At 36.2% G+C, this 22,541-nt stretch overlaps 1 protein-coding gene and 1 pseudogene across 1 annotated transcript in view; both read right to left on the bottom strand.

Moving 5' to 3' along the window:
* Positions 1–1,107: 1,107 nt before the first annotated feature.
* The window catches only part of PLCZ1 (phospholipase C zeta 1), an 80,048-nt gene continuing 58,614 nt past the window's right edge, over positions 1,108–22,541 (bottom strand). The window contains exons 11-12 of the mRNA XM_069106049.1: positions 5,706–5,855; positions 1,108–1,317 (exon numbers count right to left, since the gene is read on the bottom strand). Of these exons, the coding sequence (XP_068962150.1) occupies positions 1,232–1,317; positions 5,706–5,855 (236 nt within the window). The 3' untranslated portion in view covers positions 1,108–1,231. The remainder of the gene's footprint in view (positions 1,318–5,705; positions 5,856–22,541) is intronic.
* LOC138175668 (14-3-3 protein zeta/delta pseudogene) lies at positions 12,130–14,232 on the bottom strand (annotated as a pseudogene).

Here is a 22,541-nt window from a genome sequence, read left to right on the forward strand (position 1 = left end):
CCTTTTATTCTCACAACAACCCTAGGAGGTAAATGCTATTTTTATGCTCACTTTATAGATAAGGAAACTGAGGCAGACAAAGATTAAGAGACTTAACTATGGTCACTCAGCTAGTAAATATCTAAGGCCATATTTGAGCTCAGGTCTTCCTGATTGCAAGTCCAATGTTCTAGATACTGAACCACCTAGCTGATTTAACAATCTCAGAAGTTTCTAACATTGGTTTCAAGAATATGAATTGGGGTGGAATTTTAGTAGAAAAACTTTTAGTCTTAAGTGTAAAAAATGCAAATAGTTAACATATTATCATGCTGTATAGTTCATTTGTGTTTTGCTGGGCAACGGCAGATGGTTCTCCTTATGCAAAAAGTCATTATTGTCACCCTTCATACTGATGTAGGATATTTATTAAGTTTCCACAGTCTGGTATGTGAGGTGTATGACATTCTAAAAGGCATAATCTTATTGAAGTCAGGAAGGTCAGAATATGAAGTAGAACAGGAGTTATATTTAAAAGTGAAGAGTAACAATATGTACATGCATTGCAAATTTTAAAATTTATAAAATGATAATTCAGCAAGACCAGACAGAAGTATACATAAAGACCTAGGAAACAAGGAATACAAGGAAACTGTATATGGTTATAGTGAAAAACCAATTTAATAGTCCTTCATAAAATGTCTGTGTAATTTGAATAAAATAATCAAATCTTCTTTATATTTATATCTGAGAATTTAGTGTCTCATTAATTTCTAGGAAATAGGGAACAAAGAATCTGACAATGTAATTTCAACAATGAAATATACTACATAAAAGTCAGAAATTTTCAGATTCCTCACTCCATTTATACTGCTAAATATTTTACAACCATTTCATTTCCTTTTTCTTTTCTTTCTTTTTTTAAACTCCAGATTTATTAATTCACTAATGATGAGAACTCTGGTGAGGAAACTCCCTCTATCAATGCAGTTCAGCAATTATTCTGAAATTCTATACTTTGAGAAGTTACATGGGGAGCTAAGAAGTTAAGTAACTTGCCTAGTGTCATATAGAAAGTCTGTGTCAGAGAGGAAGCTTGACTTCATCTCTCCCTGCTTCTCAGGCTAGCTTAGTGGAGACTATTTCATAGTTAATCAAAATATGGAGAAATTACTTACATATCAATAAAAAGATATGGACATTCATTTTGGTTGCTTTATTCAGATTCACAGCATGTAGAATACTGTAAATGCTATTCATGGTACCACACATAAACAAATAATGAAGCAGGGTCAAGATCGTCACCTGTTTTGGAAAATAGAGGAATAGTGCGATAACCTGTAATGAAATCATAATTGGTTAGAAAAATAAAAATAAGTAAATTAAAGGTTGCTACAGTACTGCTACAGAAAAAGAATGATTTTTTGCTAGGCAAATAAAAAAAACATGTCTTAAATTTGCCAAAATAAAATAACCAGTTTCTGTTCTTGTATTGTCTTATGTTTAACATAGTTCTGATATCTATTAATGAGAAAGAATCAGTACAATTATAGTTGAATGTTAGAGAAGGGCGTCAAAAATGGTTGATAGTGAGATTAAGCTACTGTAAATGCCATATGGTCTCTGGGATCTACTCCTGGGGGAAAGGGGCTGATTTTATCACCATCTCTCTTCCTCCATTAAAGCCGCTGAACCTTTATCAACTACAATCAAGTAAGCATAATATCAGCAAGGGGTACCATAAGTAAAGGCTCCAGTAATTGAACATAACAAGGAACTCTTTGTTGATGTATTGATTGACTTCCATTAGTTTCTACTATGCAGATACCCCAGTCTTATGGCCAACAATCCTTCCAATTTGTGTTCCAACCTCTTATTCCCTTACTCTTTGTGATCTCAAACCATTTCCTGGCTAGACATAAACTCTTTCCACTGAAGATCTGTCTCTTCCTCTTATACTCCTTTCACTTCCTGGTGCTAATTGAAACTAATATGTCCTCTGAGGAAAAAACTCCCCTCACCTACCCTCTCCAATCCTAGTCCTTTATTCCCTAATCTTCCCATCCCCAAAAAAACAGAACAAAGAGGAGAAAAATAACATGCTCCTTTCTCTCCATTGCCATGTCTAGATCCTCTGCCACTGTTATTTGACCTCCCTTCACTTAAAGCTCATCCTACCTTGATTCTTGTATCTGCCATTGACCTGGACATATCTTCCTCAATGACTTCACCACCTGATTTATGATATTCATCTCTGCACCATAACAACATTTTTAATAACTTCAACATTCATACTGATAACCTTTCTAACTGACTTCTTTCCTTAATATCTAAACTCCCATGATCACTATCTTCATACTACACTGGCCATTCAAGGGTCATGCATTATATATCACCATCACCCCAAAATTTCCACCTCTAAGATCTCAAGCTGAAATTTTTCTCTGACCTCAATTTTTTGTTCAAATGATTCTCCCTTGGACTCACTTTTCCTAACTCTTCTCTTCACCCTCATTGAGAATTTCAGTCTCTCAATCTGTTTTTTTCTGAGTCTGTCATTTTTTTCTGGTCACATTTCCTTTCATTTCCTCTAGGTTCAGCTGATTCAGCACACTTTTCTCCAGATTGTGTTAACCTTACCCCCCAACTTTCTTCTATTCCTGTACTGTCCCAAACCTACTCCTGAGATGCTAAAAACTGTTGGAAGAATAAAAAGTACTGTGCTAATGTTTTATACTATCTACTCTTAACTGGGTTCCCTTTCCTATAAGAAAATCATTTCTAAAAGGTGGGATTTTATCATGGATAATGTGCTTGGACATGGAGTAGTAAGACATGAGGTTAAATCTTATTTCTTAAACTTATTGAACTATATAACCATGGCCAAGTCACTTCTCTGATTCTCAAGCAGCTCACAAGAAAATAAGTTATAGACAAGTTGTGATCTACATTACAGAAGGAGTTATCACACTCATGTAACCAAGGTCCCAAGCATAGGCATTTGCATAAGACTCTCTTCATTAGTAGAGAGAATGATAACCATGCTCTATGCTTGTATGAGGGACAAAGTTGGTGAGAGCTTGAAAGAAGAGAATTATTTTTGTTTCCAGTTTTAGAGAGGAAACACATTATTCCAGCTCTCTTCAGAGAGGTCGCTGGAGGAAGAAAAATATTTTAGGAAGAAGCCAACACATAGAGGAGCCAGTACCTTGAGCATGTCCTTATATTCAGCTTCTATCATTAGCTACTTCAGGGAACTTCTGCTTGAATGAAATTAGGGACTGTCTCTCTTGGTTGAGATAAGATATCTCACTCCCAGGGGAAGAGCTCAATCACTATGTATATCATCTGGCAAATTCTAACCTGTATAACTTCTTTAAATACTGTTTGCTATCACCTTGGATAAATAGGTTTGTGGTGATCTTTGTGTAACTAAAATTTTGTAGGAAGGGAGTCAAACCTTTGGTTATAGCCTTGGAAACACCTTTTACATTAAAAAGTAACCACTAGGAGAGGGGCTTGAACCTAAAAATTATTTCCTCTAGACTAGCAAGATTCCATTCTGATATTCCCTCCCTGAGGGAAGCAGAGAGGCTAGCTTCATGGCCCCTTTCTTTTGCTCCCTTCCTGACAGACATCAGTCTCCTTTGAAGAAAGATGGGTGATATTCCATAGATAACTATTCCTGTTTTCCTTTGAGTCACATTTTGGCAACCCATGTGAACATGCAAATATGTACATGTTTACCATTCATACCTTACACTGACATAAACTACAAATCCTTTATGTATTGAGATAGATTCTCTATAAATCCTCCCACCAAATTCTTCCAGCTCTCTCTTTCTCAAGCCTCCAAATGCACCCCCATACCTCCTTCCTAACTGATCCAGTTTCTTCCATCTCTAATAAATCTTTCACATCAAACTCAAAGTCATCTTCCTGATTCTTAGATCTATTCAAGTCACACACTTGCTTAAATGCTTCCAATATCTCCTGCTTATCTACAGCAGTGGTGTCAAATTCAAAGAGAAATGGATCCTTACAGGGCAGCATATTGATTTAGGAAATTACAAGTTGCCATTATTTATATTATATGGTATTTGTAATTATTTTTCTTAGACATTTCCCAATTACTTTTTAACCAGATTCACATTAAGTTCAGTTTTTCTGGGCAGCTTGCAACCTTCAGACCTTAAGTTTGACACTTCTGGTCTACAGGATGCTAATGCTTGGATTATAGCATTTAAGTTCTTTCCTGTTTGACTTAGCCTACTGGACTTGCTAGTAATTTCCTGAACGCATGCTACTTTTTCCTACTTCTGTGTTCTGTCTCTTTAACTGACTCCCTACATATCTCTGACTGTTGAAATATTTTCTTTCCTTCAATGCTTAACTCAGTTGCCATCTTTTCCATGAAGCCTTTTCTGATTAGTACTACTAAAGAAAACCTTTTCATGCCTGTTTGACTTTTCCTAGGAACCCCCCCCAAGTTTAATTTGTATTATACTTATTTATATACATATCCACCCACCCCCAGCTAAACTGCATGCTCCTTAAAGGTTGGCAATATTGCACTTTTCATCTTTGAATCCCTAGTACCAAGAAAAGTATTTGACAAATTATAAACACTTAAATGTTTATTGAATTGAATTGAACACTAAGATTTATCAGGAATTTGCTCAGATAAAGGTAAGAAGAGTAGGCTGTCCAACAATGGGAGCTGTGAATTAGACTGTGAGTTCCTTGAGGACAGCGTTGTGTTTTTTGCCTTTCTTTGCATCTCCAGTGCTTAGCACAGTGCCTGGCACGTAGTAAGCACTTGTGTTAACTGATTGCTAAGGACTGAGATTAAACTATAAGGATATTTTCAGTTTGTGAAACTGATGCATTTTCCATCTGTTATTATCCCCATGCCTCACTATATTTTCTCCTATGGTGCTTTTTTGTTATCAAGATATAGTACTAGAAAAGTCCAACCATTTAAAAATGTTAATACATCTGTCACTTCTTTCCACTCCGCAATAATCTTAAATCCACATCACTTATTACTTGAACAATTGTAACAGGCTTCGATCTCATATCCCTCCCTCTAGACTTTCCTATATCCAACTTATTCTGCTTTCAGATGACAAATTACACTTCCTAAGGAATCTGACCACGTCACTCCCTGGCGAAATATATCCATGAAACCCCCTCCTAGATAAAGTCTATACCCAGCCTTACATTTAAGGCCTTCAATAATTTGGCTTCAGCTTACATTTGCAGAATTTATACTATTTTTTCACATTACTCTCTTTCATGTCACACTGAACTTCCTAGATTGTCTCCATTCTCTCTTACCTCAATGATTTCATGCAGACTGTTTCCCATGCCTGCAGTGGATTTCCTCCACTTTGCCACCTCTTAAAACCTTGATCTGCCTTCAAGATTCAGTTTATGTTCTTTTTCTTCCATGAAATTTTACCTACTCTAAACTTGAAAGTGTTTTTCCCCATACTTCTAGGAGCATTTTGGCTAAACTGATCTTTACTCACATGACCTTCCTCCTTGTATCATACTTATTTTTGTACATAAATCATCTCCTCTATTAACCTGAAAGCTTTACAAGGGCATGGACCAAATTGTCTTTGATTGTTGTCTCCTTGGTACTTAGCATATTGAATTACACATTGGCAGTACTCGATATGTGTTTGTTGAAATGGAAATATTCGTTTTAGAAGAATTACCTTTATTCATGCATAGCAGTGGTAATGTGTACTGTCCAAGGAATTCATTTGAACCTATTGTAGCCTGAGTTTCAGCAACAAAGCGAACCAGTGCCATTTCTGGGGCATGGATAGTAAATGTGAAAGTTTCATTCCATCGAGGAGTAAAAGCTGAAATATAAAATAACAGATATAGTCAAAAAATAAATAAATGGATAAAATAAAAGGTTAATATACATTCATAGCTTTTCCTCCATAGCCTTATACGATTAATAATGTCAAGAAAATTTGTTACATTTATTACCCTATTTAATCATCTTTTTCAAATTTAAGGTGGCTAGTATGTTATTTTTATATAACAGTTAATATAAAATTTATATAACTGTTAATATACTGTTATTTTTAAAATAGTCTTAAAACTCTTGCCAAAAATGGTTTTTTCATATACAAAGAACAGAAAAAGATATAATTATATGCAAAATGAAAAGGTCTCTATTACATACAGTTTACTTTAAAAATGAGAATATGAGAACTTCAACATGTTTCTTTCAAAGCTATCCTGCTTGTGTGTTTCTTTTTGAATTTCTGTTCCCCTCTGTACATTATTTTTAAAATGTTTCAATAATCAGCTTTTCTTTCTTTCTTTTCTTCTTTTTTGGGGGCAATATCATTGTTGTTTCCATCATGCCCCTGAAGTGCCCCCAAAACATGATTCTTATGAGAAATAAATAATCAAAGCAAACAAATGCACACATTTGCTATGTCCAAAAATGTATGTTTCATTCTGTACCTTGAGGTCATTATCATTCTGTTCCACAAGAAGTGGTTAATATGTTTCATTCATTACTGATCCTCTTGAGTCATAATCAGTAATTCAATTAATCAGAGGACTGGACTTAGTTTCTCCTGTTTGTTTTTCTTTACAGCATTTGTTACTACCTAAATAATTCTACCCGGTTCTTTGGTTTATATGCTAGGAGTAGTATAGCTGGATCAAAGTTTGTAGTTTGGGGGGGTGTAATGGAAATGCAAATTTAAAGATCTTCCCTGCCCCTAGGCTAAAGTGCACCTGGAGCCTGGGGTAGGAGGCTTGTTTTTCAGTAGATATTTCTTGATTGGCCAGTGAGTCAATAAGGTTGTTACATTCTCTGAGCCAGGAGAAGGCTATATAAGCCCTGATGTGTAGCTTTGTTTTGGGGCTCACTTTGAGAAGTGTTCTGTGATTTGATCTGGACTCTCAGAAGCCATTGTTGAGAGCCCCCAGCTTTGAAAAACCCAGATGTTGAAACCCAGATGTTGATTTGGTATGGATGTAATGGTTGGACAGTTTGGAAACTGTCTACTTGATCTGTTTCTCTGTCTCGATAATTCTGTCTGTATACTCTGAAGTCCGGGGTGTTGACCTTTTCCCCCTGAACTAGGTGAACGATACATATCTGGCTGATTAAAGTAAGCTTTGTTAACCCATTTTGAGTTGCTTTCTTTTATCAAAGCAGATCCAAGAACCTGTGTTAAGCAGCCACCCTAGGGATGCTGAGGTGCTTGCTGCTACAGGGGGGAGTAGTTTCAAATTGTTTTCCAAAATGACTAGACCAAAGCACACCAGTAGGCCTGCTTTCCTGGATTCCCTCCAACAGCTTTCATTTTCATTTTTTATCTTTACCTCTCTGATAGCTGTCAAACTTCTTTAAAATTTCATTTCAATTCATTTCAGCCAATCAATAAACATTAAATGCCTATTACATGATAAGGACTGTGCAAAGTGCTAGGGATACAAATGTGAAAAAAACATAATCCTCAACTACAAGGAGCTTATAGATAACACACAAAAGGAAACTAAAAAGGTAGAGAGTAGGAAAGAAGGCTTCCTGTTTGAAAGTATAATGAAGTCTAGTGCTAAGGTGTGGAGCTAGTGAGAAATGAAGAAATGGCTAGTCTGGAAGTCCCCTTTAAATGGAGGATTTGGGAGGCCAATCAGGATACTGATAAGGCGTAAGTACCAAGAATGATGCAATTTCCCAGAATAATTTCTGTAATTAGTAGTAATTTGGAGCATTTTTTTACATGAGTGTTACAAACTTGGATTTCTTTAGAGAACTGACTGTTCATATCATTTAACTGTTTATTTTGAAATGCCTACCATTTTTTAAAATAAATTTTTCTTCATTTTTTTTTATTTTTTGCATAATCATAGTTTTCCTTAATATCTTTCCTCCTCTCTTTGCAGATAGCTATTCTCTATGGCAATCAATAATTTTCACAGTCAAAAAAGAGGAAAAATCAGCATAACTAATTAATAAATTGAAAAAAGTCCTAAAACATATACAATGTATAACATCTGTGAACTTCCAACCTCCATGATTATATCTCCTCATTCAAGTCATGATCATAATAATTTTATTAGTCACTTCATTTTTTTTTGTAGGCAGTTTTTTTTTCCCCCATTTACATTGCTATAGTAATTGTATACATGGTTTTCCTGGTTCTGCTTAGTTCACTATTAATCAGTTCATGTAGATCTTTCCAAGCTTCTCTGTATTCATCACATACATAATTTCTTACAGCACAGAAATATTTTGTTACATTTATGTACCACAATTTGTTTGGCCATTCCCAAAGAAATGGATGTCTACTTTGCCTCCTGCTTCTTGCTATCACAAAAAGTGATGCTTAGAAATATTTTGATGGAGAGAACGAAACAAACTCAATGTTGTATCATTGCCAACATTTTGTACAGCTGCCAGAGTTAAGTCTTATTTTCCTGTAAGTCATGTAATTTCAGGGAAGTCATTTATTATTGTACCACTAACAGTTCTGAAAGATGTAGGTGGATGCAACCAGTCAGAGTCCCCAAACTCTAGAAAGTCACTAAATCTAAAAATAGTAACTGTAAAAGTCATTGTAAATTTCTTTTTTAGGGACCTTGTGCCTACTAAGGAGGTGGGTCCTGAACCCATTGCATGCATTGTTAATAAATTACATAGCTCAGACTTTGTTTACTGAGTTATTATAAATCCATTCATAACAAGTATTTATGGGAACTTTATCCTTATAATGGTTCCCTTGGGGTATTAGCCCCGTAATGTTGTCTCTAGTTCAAAGAGAATGAATATTTTAGTCACTTTATTTGCATAATTCCAAAATGATTTCTAATATGGTTTACCATTTCACAGCTCCATCAACAATGTATTAGTGTGCTAATTATCCCACAACCCCTCCAACATTGATTCTTGTCATTTTTGTCATCTTTACTAATATTCAGGGAATAAAGTGAAACCTCAGTTATTTTATTTACATTTCTGTTACTAATGGTGATTTGCAGCATTTTTTCATGAGATTGTGAGTACTTTATAATACTTCTATTGAGAATTGTTTATATCCTTTGACTACTCATTTATTGGGAATGGCTATTAGTATATATGTGTGTTTGTGTGCATATATATTTGTTAATTATTTATATATCTTGGGCACCAAAACTTAATCAGAGAAATGTAATACAATTATTTCTCTCATTCAACTATTTTCCTTCTAATCCAAAAAAAAATTATGTGTATGGAAGCTTACTGTCTCAAGTAATCAAATTTATCTACTTTATCTTTTGCAATTGACTATATTTTTATAATTTAATTTTTAATATTAAGGTGTCATGTCCATTTAGAATCTATTGTGGAATGTGATATAAAGTGGTGGCCTAAGGTTAATTTCTGCCAGACTGCTTTGCAATTTTCCAAGCAGTTTTTTGAAATAAGTTTTTCCTAGGTCATTTATATTTTTCATTTTGTCAGACACTGTTATTGAGTTCCATTGCTTCTGATTCTCCTTTGTCTAATCTCTTCCATTGATCTGTTATCTCTATTTTTAAAATAATACCAGATGTTTTTGATGAGGGCTGCCTTATATTATATCTGGAGGTCTCAAAGTGTTTTCCTCCTTCATTCCTACTTCTTTTGATCATTTTTTCCTTGATGGTCTAGAATTTTTGCTTTCCCAAATGAATTTTGTTATTTTATTCCGTTCAATAAAGTATCCCTTTGGAAATCTGATTGTCATAACATTGAAAATATGAATTAACTTTGCTAAGATTGTCACTTTTATTATATTGGCATGGCCCAGCCATGAGCACTGAATAGTTCCTCCAACTATTTAAGCTATTCCTTATTTCTTTAAGAAGTATTTTGTAATTGAATCCATACAAGTATTTTTGTGCATTGACAGTTTCATTACCAGATATTTTATATATTTTGTACTTATTTGGGATGAGATTTCCATTTCTATTTTTGCTTCTTAGATTTTTTTATTATTATATAGAAATGATATCAATTTGGAAGATTTACTTTGCAGCCTGCAACTCGGCTGAAGTTATTGTCCTAGTAGTACTTTTGCTGATTCCCTAGCATTTTCTGAGTATACTATCCTATCATCAACAAATATAGTTTTATCTTCTCCTTGTCTATCTTTATGCCCTTAATTTCTTTCTCTTGTCTTATTGTTGTTGCTCAGATTTATAGAACTATATAAAATAATAGTAAGGAGAATAAGTATCCTTTCTTTACTCCCATATTCATTAGAAAAGGTTCCAGTATACCCCTACTGGATATATTTGCTTTTTATTTTAGATAAATGATTTTTGTGATATTAAAACTTTTCTATGCTTACACTCTGTAGGGGTTTTAGAGCCTTACAATTATTAACTCATTTTATCCTGACAATAACCCTGGGAATCCCCATTATATAGAAGAGGAAACTGAGATAAATGGATTAAGTAAATTGTCCAAGATAACACAGAGGCAGGAATTGAATATGAGACCTTCCTAAGGGACTTCTGGGAATGGAACCAAGATGTTAAAGTAGAGGAAGAACTACAACTAAGTTTTCTCGGCATTCCCCTCTAAACAGCTTTAAGATAAAACCTTCAGATTGAATCCTAGAACAAGAAAGACAACAAAAGGTGAGAATAAGACAGTCTTCTACCCCAAAACAACTTAGGAGATCTGAAAGATAGTTCTGTGACACTTGGGTAAGGGCTACCCCAGAGTCCATTATGTGGAAGTAACATCAGTGGAATGACTTCATGGTTGTGATAGATTTAGCAGTAGCTTTGGGAACTCTCAAGCCACAGATAGTAAAGGGGTCAGGCAACTTGTCAGAAAAGGATTACAGGGGAACCATGTGCTAGTACTGGGTGTGTAATGGCAAGCAAAGTAGCACTTTGCTCCTTGTTTCAGTTATTCAAGTGCCTTTGAGCCTTGCCTGTGATTATGTCAAGTCTTTGCTAGAAACAACATACATTGTGTTGCCCTTAATATGCCTAAGGGAGTTTGGAGATCTTCCCTGCCCTTAATAGGCCTAACATCATCACATGGAGCCTACATTGGGAAGTACTTGCCGGAAGAGAACAAGAAGGGTAGAAGAGGAAGGAGTAGAGCATATAAAAGCTCAAATACGAGCTGGGACCAAGCAGAGCTAGGAGAGAAGATGTTTGTGATGTCAGCACTCTGTTGTTCTGTGTTGGTGTTACTTTGTCAAACAGAAGCATTCTGTCTGTTGAATTGTGTTACTTTGTCAGACAGAAGCACTCTGTTGATTTGTCTTGATTTCTCAGACAGGAAGTGAATTGAGATGATAGTACTGGCAACGTGCATGAATGTTGCTGTAACTCTGTTAAGCTTAAAGTGTGTAAATATTGTTGTGCCTCTGCTGAGCTTTGTTTTCCTAGAAACATAAACTGTTTCTAGGAAATATTGTGTTATATTGTTGTGAATGTTGTGCTTTAGTTTCTGGAATGTTTTGCTTTAATTTATTGCTGAATAGAGAATTCACCATACTATGTGACGAGATCCTTAAAGTTATTCATGACAGCAGTCCTCAGGAGAGCTGGTCATGATTAGCCTTAAAGGGTGCAGGACAGGATGCTGTTTATCAACTCAATTGTCTATACCCACTCCCAGATCTCAGTTCAACAGAGAAGAAGAGTACTTTTGGTCATGAGAGAGCAAGGGCTCTAAGGAACAACACTGCTTGCAGTCTAAGATGGCAGAGGCCCTGAGGAACAGTATCAACTACAATTCTAAGGGAGCAGGGACCCTTAGGAACAGGGTCTACCAGAACTCTACTTATGTTCATAGAGCATAGCATGATATAGCATGACTTATTTGACACAGGCGTGACATGCTAGGTGGCATTTTGTCAGTGTCTCCTTTGTCACACAAATTCCAAAGTTCTTCAGAGAAACCTTAAGTGTCCTTGCATTGCTTCTTCTGACCACCATGTGAGAACCTGTCTTGGTGAGTTCTCTGTAAAACAGTCTTTTTAGGTAAATGTACATTTGGCATTCTGTGGCAAGTCCATAGGAGTTGTGCTTTCTGCAGTAGACCTTGAATGCTTGGCAGTTTAGCTCAAGAAATGATCTCAGTGTCTGATACCTCATCCTGCCAAGTGATCTTCATTATTTTCTTTTTTTTTAAGTGGAACATATGATTTTATTCAGACCACCACCTTTTGTTTTAAAAGAGTAACTGAAAATCAGGGTGGTGGAGAGGGGAGCAATGTTCAGAACAATATGGAACACATGGAACTCTTGCCATTTGATAATTTTACACTTAAACTTTTTTTTTAAAGCCCATTATATAGCTACCAGTGGGAAGTAAATCTTCAAAATGTACAATTTCCTTTAGAGAAGTTTCAGAACTAAAGATCTGATTTACATGAAAAGCTGTAGAGAAAGTAGTTGAAAAGTCCATTCATAAAACTTTTATTCCACTTACATCAACTTAATACACATGTTCTTAACAATTATGCTTGGATTGTTCATGAAAATTTCATAAGACATTAAACAAAGCTAGCCATCATCTCAAGTTATTTCCCTGTTAACTATTTTTACAGCACATGCATGTTAGGCAAGTATCAAAAAAATCACAAAAGCAAAAAACCTAAAAAAAGTTAAATACATGGGTTTTTTGTTTTACTGCTGTGCTTGATATACAGTGACTTTATGAATATCAAGCAATTCATTTTTACTGCATCTTTACTTGTACATTTGTTCTTAGGTTGCCTAAACCGTTTAAATACAAATAAAATGAGTGTAGCAAAAATAATGAAAGCGAACAGCAGGTAACTTTACAAATAATGGAATATGAACCGTTTCTGCCCTTCTCCAGAGTAAATTGACTGGGTTAAAACTTTGTCTTAAGGAACACTTTTGCAACTGCAATCATAAAGGTGTACATGTTGAGATTGTGTATTCCACAGATACACATGGAATGACATGTAATATCTATGGGACATCTGTTTCTACCACAGCCAACCCTAAAGTACCCACAATAACTACACCTGTGGCTGGAACCAATTATCCCTTTATCCCTCCCGCCCCCCCACCATGACAGACCAATATGTAGGCAGTTTTCTTTGCTTAGACATGGAAGCTGTTTTAACACTGGCCTTGTGAAACCATGATGTACCAAAAGTACTATGCCAAACATGTAAAACATGTGTAAAAATTCCATATCCCCATATTGGCCACCTTAGATGAAAACAGATAATTCCCAAATGTTAACTGGCTCTACTCCCCTAATATTAAACATAAAAACCACATGGGAAATATATACATCCAAATAGAAGTAACATAAAACTGTCATAAATTGTAAACAAAAACTCTTTGTGGGACAGCATGGATGACAAATGGTCTACTGTAAATTTTAGAATGAGGCAGACAAAAGTTGGAAGGCTGGTTAATTCTCCCCTCCTTCTCCTGCTTCAGCTTCATCTCCTTGGGTGTCCGATGTCCACAATGTCAAGTTGTCTCTCAGTAATTGCATTATTAGTGTGCTGTCTTTGTATGATTCTTCCCTTGTATCAAGTTCAGCAATGGCTTCATCAAAAGCTGTCTTTGCAAGGGAGCAGGCTTTCTCTGGAGAGTTCAGCATCTCATAATAGAACACAGAGAAGTTCAAGGCCAGACCCAATCTTATAGGATGCATTGGTTGCATCTCCTTTTTGCTAATTTCAAATGCTTCTTGATATGCTTGTTGTGACTGATCCACTATTCCTTTCTTGTCATTACCAGCAGCAATCTCAGCCAAATAACGGTAGTAGTCTCCCTTCATTTTCAAATAGAAAACTTTGTTTTCTGCTTGTGAAGCATTAGGAATCAAGAACTTTTCCAATAGAGACAGTACATCATTGCAAATATCTCTTAGTTCGGTCTCAATTTTCTCTCTGTATTCTCAGGCCATCTGCTGTTTTTTTCTCAGTACCTTCCGTCTTTTGCTCAATACTTGAAACAACCCTCCAAGATGACCTTCGGGGCCCTACAACATTTTTGTAAGCAACACAGAGAAGATTCCTCTCCTCATTGGATAATTCAGCTCCTTGCTCAGTTACAGACTTCATGCAGGCTGCCATGTCATCATATCTCTCAGCCTGCTCAGCCAATTTGGCCTTCTGCACCAGCTCATTTTTATCCATGACTGAATGTTCTGTGCCTGGAGTGGGTGGCGGCGGCAGACGGACAGACAGGGCATTCAGCGGTCTCTGGGAAGCGGCAGTGGCAGCGGCAGGCGATCTTCATTGTTTTCCTAAGATAATTCCAATGGAAGCAATTCAGTTCCCTGACTTGGTGCTAATATACTGTCAAAAAAAAAAAAAGGCATGTAACAATGAAGTTAGCACAATGGCTCTGTAGACCTTCAGTCTGATAGGCAGTCTAATACCTCTTCTCTCATACTTTGCTTCAGAGCCTCCCAAACACTGAACTAGCTCTTCCAAAGTGTGCATCAACCTCAACCTCAATGTGGACATTCCTGGAAAATATACTGCCAAGGTAAGTAAACTTGTCCACAGTATTTAAAATATCTCCACTTGCTGTAACTGATGGTTCTACATATGGATGGTGTGGTGCTGGATAGTCGAAAACCTATGTTTTCTTGGTGTTAATTGTTAGGCCAAAATTAGTACAAGTGGCAGAGAATCAATCTATACTTTGTTGCATCTAATCCTCAGAGGCTCCACTGAGTGCACAATTAACAGCTTGGTGAAAGAGGCACCAAAAAAGTACTAAAGAAAATAAAACCTTAAAAAGTAGAATTGGCCAAATGGAAAAAGAGGTACAAAAGCTCACTGAATAAAGTAATTGCTTTAAATTTAGAATTAGGCAAGTGTAAATTAATAACTCTATGAGACATGAAGAAGCAAAACTAAGTCAAAAGAAACAAAAAATGGAAGATAATGTGAATTATCTCATTGGAAAAAAATAGCTGAAGAGTAAAACAGATTCGGGAGAGATGATGAATGGTAATATAAATTAATTAGGAGAACGGGGAAGGTCCTACCTGTCAGATCTATGCATAAGGGAAGAGGTTATGACTAACCACTAGATAAAGAGGATTATCAGAAGTAAAGTAGATAACTGATTACATTAAAATAAAATTTAAAAGGTTTTCACAAATAAAACTAGCATAGCCAAAGTTAGAAGGAAAGCAAGAAATTGGGGTGGGAGAGAACATATAACAAGTTTCTCTGATAAAGGCTACATTTCTCAAATATATAGAAAACAGAGACAATTTTCTAAAAATAAGAGCTATTCCCCAATTAATAAATGGTCAAAAGATATGAACATTTTTTAAATTTATATTTTCTTTATTTTTATTTCATATAGTAGTGTTAAATCATAAACCACTAGGCCATCAGACCTGGAAGATTTTAGGGATGATTCTAATTCCACCCCTTTATTTTTTTTTTTGAAATTTTATTTTAGACTCAAACACCAGAAATACAAAATAGAGAAAAGAAACAAAAACATATCATAAATTTAAATATTGGAACTTAGATATAAAGTTAGAAAAAAGCATGTTTTGTGCATTGCAGGATGTGAGAGGATTCAAAACATGGAACAATAGATTTTCATTTCAATAAAGCCTACATGATGATAATATTCATTGTGTTGAGAATTGTCCATCGTTTCTTTGCTTCCTTGTGAGTTTTCTTTTTTTTCTGCTGTGCACTTTTTTACTTTGTTCTTTTTTCTTCCCTCCTCCCAAACTCCTCCCAGAAGGCTACAATAAAGTTTAGATATGTTTCTCTATAGCTAGAAATATATACATACACATATACATACATAACTTATGTAGACATATACTTTCCCAAACCTATTCTACTCCTGATCTTTGTTTTTTTTATGTATGACTATACCTCATTTCCTATCCCTTCTGCCTCCTTTACATACCACCTTGTCCTCCTATGACTTGCCTACCATCTTCCAAGGATCTCTCCCCTATCCTCCCATTCCTATGAATCTAAACACCTTTCTACACCCCTACTTTACCTATTCCCTCACTTTCCCCTATAAATATTCCTCTCTTGTCCTCTCCCCCCTCCCTATGCCCCTACCACTTTATTTCTTCTGAATTTAAAGGACTTTAATTCTCTTTTAAATATATATGTATTGCTCTCTCTTAAACCCATTCCCGATGAAAGTAGGTTACCAGAGCTACCAGCCCTCCTCACCCATCTAATTCCTCTGTATCCATTCTCCCTTTTGCATCTAAAATAATTACTTTGTTAAGCTGTTCCTAAATGGTTTTACTTTTTAGAATCATATCATTCTTAGGTTTTCCCCAATCTTTCTTATAAACTACCCAATTATTGATAAAAATCTTAGACATCCATTTTACATCTTACATATATAAAAAGTAAACAATCTGTCCTTGTGGGTCCCTTCTATTCAGTTTTTGTTATATGTCTTATATTTCTCTTGGTTCTTAAATGTTGAATATTATATTAAGTTCAGGATTTTTTTAAACAAAGTCTTGAAAGTCTAAGAGTTTATCAAATTTTCCATTTTTTTCATTCAGGATAATATTTAACTTTTCAGGGTATGATATTTTTGGCCAGAGTTCCAGTTCTTTTGCTCTTCAATAATGTTATGTTCTAAGACCTACAGTCCTTTAATGTATCTACTGCTAGGTCTTGTGTAATTCTAATTGTGGTACCATCATATTTAAATTGCTTTAATCTTGATACTTTTAATATTTTTTCCTTGAGCTGGTGATATGGTGATATGAACTATTTTCAAAAGGAGAAATCAAAGCAATCAGCAATCAGATTAAAAAAATGCTCTAGTAAGAAAGAGCCAAGATGGCAGAGTAAAAGCAAGAACTTGTTTGAGCTTACCCCCCAATCACCTCCAAAGACTTGTAAAAAATGACTCTAAACAAATTTTAGAGCTACAGAACCCACAAAATAACAGAGTGAAACACATCTCCAGCTGAAGACAACCTGGCAGGCCAATAGGAAGGATCTACCACGACATACTGGGAGCAGAGTGCAGTCCCATATGGGCCCCGTCAGCATAGACCTGCTAGAGTAAAATGTCAGTGGGGAAACTCTGTTGGACCTGTGTGAGAGAGGAGCACAGTCTGGTCCCAGCTCCAGCACAGCAGCAGCAGCAGCAGTTGTGTCTGGAGCTCCAGGCCCATAGATGATGGGGGCATCAAGCAGCTGCTCAGAAGGCAATTGCAAGGATCTCTTTGCTGTCACTGAAGCAAGACTTTCTTGCTTTGCTCTGCTTGGACCTGGATCTCAGTCTTGGCTGGCAGTCCTGGGGTGAGGAGGAGCACTGGCATGGCAAAGCTTGTGATGTCTGTGAAGAAGGAGTCCTCCTTATATTTCTGAGGCAGAAAAGAATGCTTGTGGTCACTCACAGACCAGGCCACAGACCAAGAAAGACGTAAACATCTCTCCTTTGATCATATCACCTTAGAAGAACTGAATATTTATAGGTGCCTAGAGGTACCTCTGACAACAGTTGGATAAAATCCCAGAAATTTATGGCAGAGCACTCCCCACTCTGGAAGCAGAGTCCTTCCTCTGCAAAGAGCTCAAAAATCAAGTAATTGGCTGGGAAAATGAAAAAAATCAGACTACAGAATCCTTTTTAGTGACAAAGAAGAACAAATCATAAAACCAGAAGAAGACAACAAAGTCAAAACTCCTGCATCAAAAGCCTCCAAGAAAAATAAGAGGCCATGGAGGAGATCAAAAAGCATTTTTAAAATCAAGTAAGAGAAGTAGAGGAAAAAATGGGAAGAGAAATGAGAGTGCTGCAAGAAAATCATGAAAAAAACAGTCAACTTGATAAAGGAGACCTGGAGAAGTACCGGAAAAATAACACCTTAAAAATAAGCTAACCCAAATGGCAAAAGAGGTCCAAAAAGTCAAAGAAAAGAAAAATGCCTTAAAAAGCAGATTTGGCCAAATGGAAAAGGAGATCCAAAAGCTCACTGAAGAAAATAATTTCTTCAAAATTAGAATGGAGCAAATGGAAGTTGAGTTTATGAGAAATGAAGATATTATAAAACAGATTCAAAAGAATGAAAAAATAGAAGACAATGTGAAATATCTCATCCAAAAAACAACTGACCTGGAAAACAGATCCAAGAGAGATCATTTAAAAATTGTCGGGCTACCTTAAAACTATGATCAAAAAAAGAACTTAGACATCATCTTTCAAGAAATCATCAAGGAAAACTGCCCTGACATTCTAGAACCAAGGATAAAACAGAAATTGAAATAATCCACCAATTGCCTCTTGAAAAAGATCCCAAAAAGAAAACTCCTAGGAATATTATAGCCAAATTCCAGAGTTCCCAGGTTAAGGAGAAAACGTTACAAGCAGTCAGGAAGAAACAATTTGAGTATTGTGGAAACACAATCAGGATAACACAAGATCTAACAGCTTCTACGTTCTACAATTTAAGGACTTGGAATATGATATTCTGGAGGTCAAAGGAGCTGGGATTAAAACCAAGCATCACCTACCAAGCAAAACTGAGTATAATACTTCGGGAGGTGGGAAGATAGACATTCAGTGAAACAGAGGAATTTTAAGCGATGAAAAGACCAGAGCTGAACAGAAAATTTGACTTTCAAATACAAGAATAAAGAGAAGCAAGAAAAGGTAAACAGGAAAGAGAAATCATAAGGAACTGTTTACATTCCTACTTGGAAAGATGATATTTGTAACTCATGAGACTCCTCTCAGTATTAGGATAATTAAAGGGAATACATACATGTGTGTGTGTGTGTGTGTGTACTCAAAGGGTACAGGGTGAGTTGAATATGAAGAGATGATATCTAAAAAATAAAATTAAAGGGTGAGAGAGGAATATATTGGGAGAAGGAGAAATTAATAGATAGAATAGGGTAAATTATCTCGCATAAAAGAGGCAAGTGAAAGCTGTTACAATGGAGGGGAAGAGCAGGAAGGTGAAAGTGAATGGGTCAACTTTACTCTCATTGGATTTGGCTTAAGGAGGGAATAACATATATATTCATATGGGTATCTTACCCTACAGGAAAGTAGGGGAGAAGAGGATGAGAGGGGGGCATGATAAAAAGGAGGCCAGATTGGGGGAGGGGATAGTCAGAAGCAAACACTTTTGAAAAGGGACAGGATCAAAGAAGAAAATAGAATAAAGGGGAGACAGGATAGGATGGAAGGAAATATAGTCTTTCACAGTATGACTACTATGGAAATGTTGTGCATAACTACACATGTATAACCTATATTGAATTGCTTGTCTTATCAATGGGGGTAGGGAAGAAGGGAGAGAATCTGGAACTCAAAGTTTTAAAAAACAAATGTTTAAAAAAATTGTTTTTACATGCAACCAGGAATAAGATATACAGGCAATGGGGTATGGAAATCCATCTTGCCATACAAGAAAGCAAGGGGTAAGGGGGTAAGGGGTTTAGGGGGGAGATAGGGGAAGATAAAAGAGAGGGCAGACTGGGGGAAGGGGTAATCAGCTTGCATGCTATCTTGGGGTGGGGGATAGGAGAGAGATGGGGAGAATATTTGGAATTCAAAATCTTGTGGAAATGAATATTGAAAACTAAAAATAAATTAATTCTTGGGAGGGATGCTCTAAATCACTAGTGATTAGAGAAATTCAAATTTAAAAAAACTCTGAGATACCACCTCATACCTATCAGATTGGCTAACATGACAGAAAGGGAAAAGGACAAAATGCTGAAGAGGATGTGGAAAAATAGGGACAGAAATGGATTGTTGGTGGAATTGTGAACTGGTCCAACCATTCTGGAGACAAATTTGGAACTATGTCTAAAGGGCAATCTAATAAAGGTTCTACAAATACCTTCACATTAAACATTAGTCAAGTGGTAAAGAAGGATTATAATCAATGGAATGAACAATGAGAAGAAACAAAACAAAACAAAAAAGAGGGAGAGAAAGTAGTTTGCTTCAATCTGCATTCAGACTGTAATTCTTTCTCTAGAAGTGGATAGCCACTTCCATCATGAGTCTTTTGGAGTTGTCTTATAGCCTTGCATTGCTGAGAGGAGCTCAGTCTATCAAAGTTAGTCATATGTCTATAATTGTGTACAATATTCTTCTGGGTCTGCTCTCCTCACTCAGCATCAGTTTATATAAGTCCCTCCAGGTTATGAAGTCCTTCTACTCCTCATTTCTTATAGCAAAATAGTATTCCATTATATTCATATAGCACAACTTGTTTAGTCATTCCCCAATTGATGGGCATCCCCTTGATTTCCAATTCTTTCCCACAACAAAAAGAGCTGCTATAAATATTTATATATATATGGGTCCTTTTCCTATTTGTATGATCTCTTTGGGATACAGTCCTAGAAATAGTATTTTTGGGTCAAAGGGTGTGCACATTTTTTTAAGCAATTGGGTTAAGTAACTTGCTCAAGGTTACACGGCCAGTTATTTCTGGGTGTGGTGCTAAGTATCTGAGCTCAGATTCGATCCCCAGGTCATCCCAACACTGGGGCCGGTGCTCTTACTCACTGAGCCACCTGGACGCCCAATCAATACTTTTTTTTTTGCTTTTTGGAGGGCAATTGGGGTTAAGTGACTTGCCCAAGGTCACACGACTAATTTTTGTGTTGTGTCTGAGGCTGGATTTGAACTCAGGTCCTCCTGACTCCAGGGCCAGTGCTCTATTCACTGTGCCACCTAGCCGCCCCTAAATAATTCCTGGTCTTGTTTTAGCTGACTGTATTGAGCTTCTCCAACTTTGACTGCGAATATATAATTAATCTGATTTTTTATATTGACCATCTGATGCTGTCCATGTATAGCACCACCTTTTGGGTTGTTTAAAAAGAGTGTTTGGTGTGACTAATGATTTATCTTGACAAAACTCTCTTAGTCTCTGTCCTGATTCATTTTGAACTACAAGGCCAAACTTGCCTATTATTACAATTATCTTTTTATTTCCTATTTTATCATTCAAATCCTCTATGATAAATGTGACATCTTTTTTGGTGTTATTTTGGTGATATTGTTGTTCTTTAGTTGGTTAGCATATCCAATTCTTCATGACCCCATTTGAAAACTCCAAATTTCTTGGCAAAGATGCTGGAATTGTTTGCCATTTCCTTCTCTGGGCTCTTTTTCAGATGAGGAAATTGAAGTAAATAGATTCAAGTGACTTTCCCAGACTTATACAACTAGTAAGTGTCTGAGACTGGACTTGAATTCAGATCTTCCTGACTCCAGAGTTGACACTCTATCCACTAGAAGATTGTATAGATCTTCACAAAATTGGCATTGGTGATTGGAGTGGTTAGACTTGCATTCCTATGATGTTGCATGGTTTGCCTTGGATTCTAACATATCATTCTGTCATTTTTGAGATTATACTCAGGACTGCTTTCCATGCCTTTTTATTGACTGTGAAGGCTACTCTATTTTTTCTAGGAAATTCCTGCCCTCAGTAGTAGATGTTATTATATCCTAAATTAAATTCATTCTCATTCATTTGAGCTCATTGACACCAAAGATGTAAATGTTTCATCTTACATCTTCTGTTTGACCACGTCTAGCTTACCTTGTTCATAGATCTCACATTCCCCATTCCTATGCAATATTGATCTTTATAGCATTGGACTTTCTTTTCATCACCAGACATACACAGCTTACTTCCTTTGACTTTGGTCCAGCCACTTCGCTCTTTCTAGAGCCACTTGTAGTTGTCTTGTGCTCTTCCCCAGTTAGGGACTGGACACCTTCTGGCCTGAGGAACTCATCTTATAATGTCATATTTTTCATCATATTAATACTGTCTATGAGATTTTATTTGCAAAGATATTTGAGTGATTTCATATCTTCTTCTCCACTGAATCACCTTTTGTCAGAAATCTTCACTATGGCTTGTCCATCTTTAGTAATACTTACTATATGGCATAGGTCATCAAGCTACATAAGCCCCTCTGCCGTGACCAAGCAGTGATCCAGGAGGGGCAAAAATATTTATAGCAGCTCTTTTTGAAGTGACAAAGAATTGGAAATTGAGTGGATGTCCATCAACTGGGGAATGGCTGAACAAGTTGTAGTATATGAACATAATGAAACACTATTGTGCTACAAGAAATGATGAACAGGTGGACTTCAGAAAAACCTGGAAAGACTTATGTGAACTGATGCCAGGTGAGATGAGCAGAACCAGGAGAACACTGTACACAGTAACAACCACATTGTGCAATGATTGACTTTGATAGACTTAGCTCTTCTCAACAATGCAAGGATCAAAGACAACTTCAAAAGACTCAAGATGGAAAATGCTATCCACATCCAAAGAAAGAACTCTGGAGTCTGAAGGCAAATAGAAGCATACTATTTGCTCCCCTTTTCTTCTGTTGTTTTGTTTGTTTCTTCTTTCTCACGGTTCCTCCCATTAGTTCTAATTCTTCTTTACACCATGACTAATATGGAAATATGTTTAATATGAAAGTATAAGTAGAGCATATATCAGATTGTAATGGGAATGTAAATTTTTAAGATCTTCCCTGCCCTTAGGCTAAAGTGCACCT

The sequence above is a fragment of the Petaurus breviceps genome, unplaced genomic scaffold (assembly GCF_028583685.1).
Source record: "Petaurus breviceps papuanus isolate PSGF00001 unplaced genomic scaffold, PetGlider_PUasm1.0 78, whole genome shotgun sequence".
Lineage (NCBI taxonomy): Eukaryota > Metazoa > Chordata > Mammalia > Diprotodontia > Petauridae > Petaurus > Petaurus breviceps.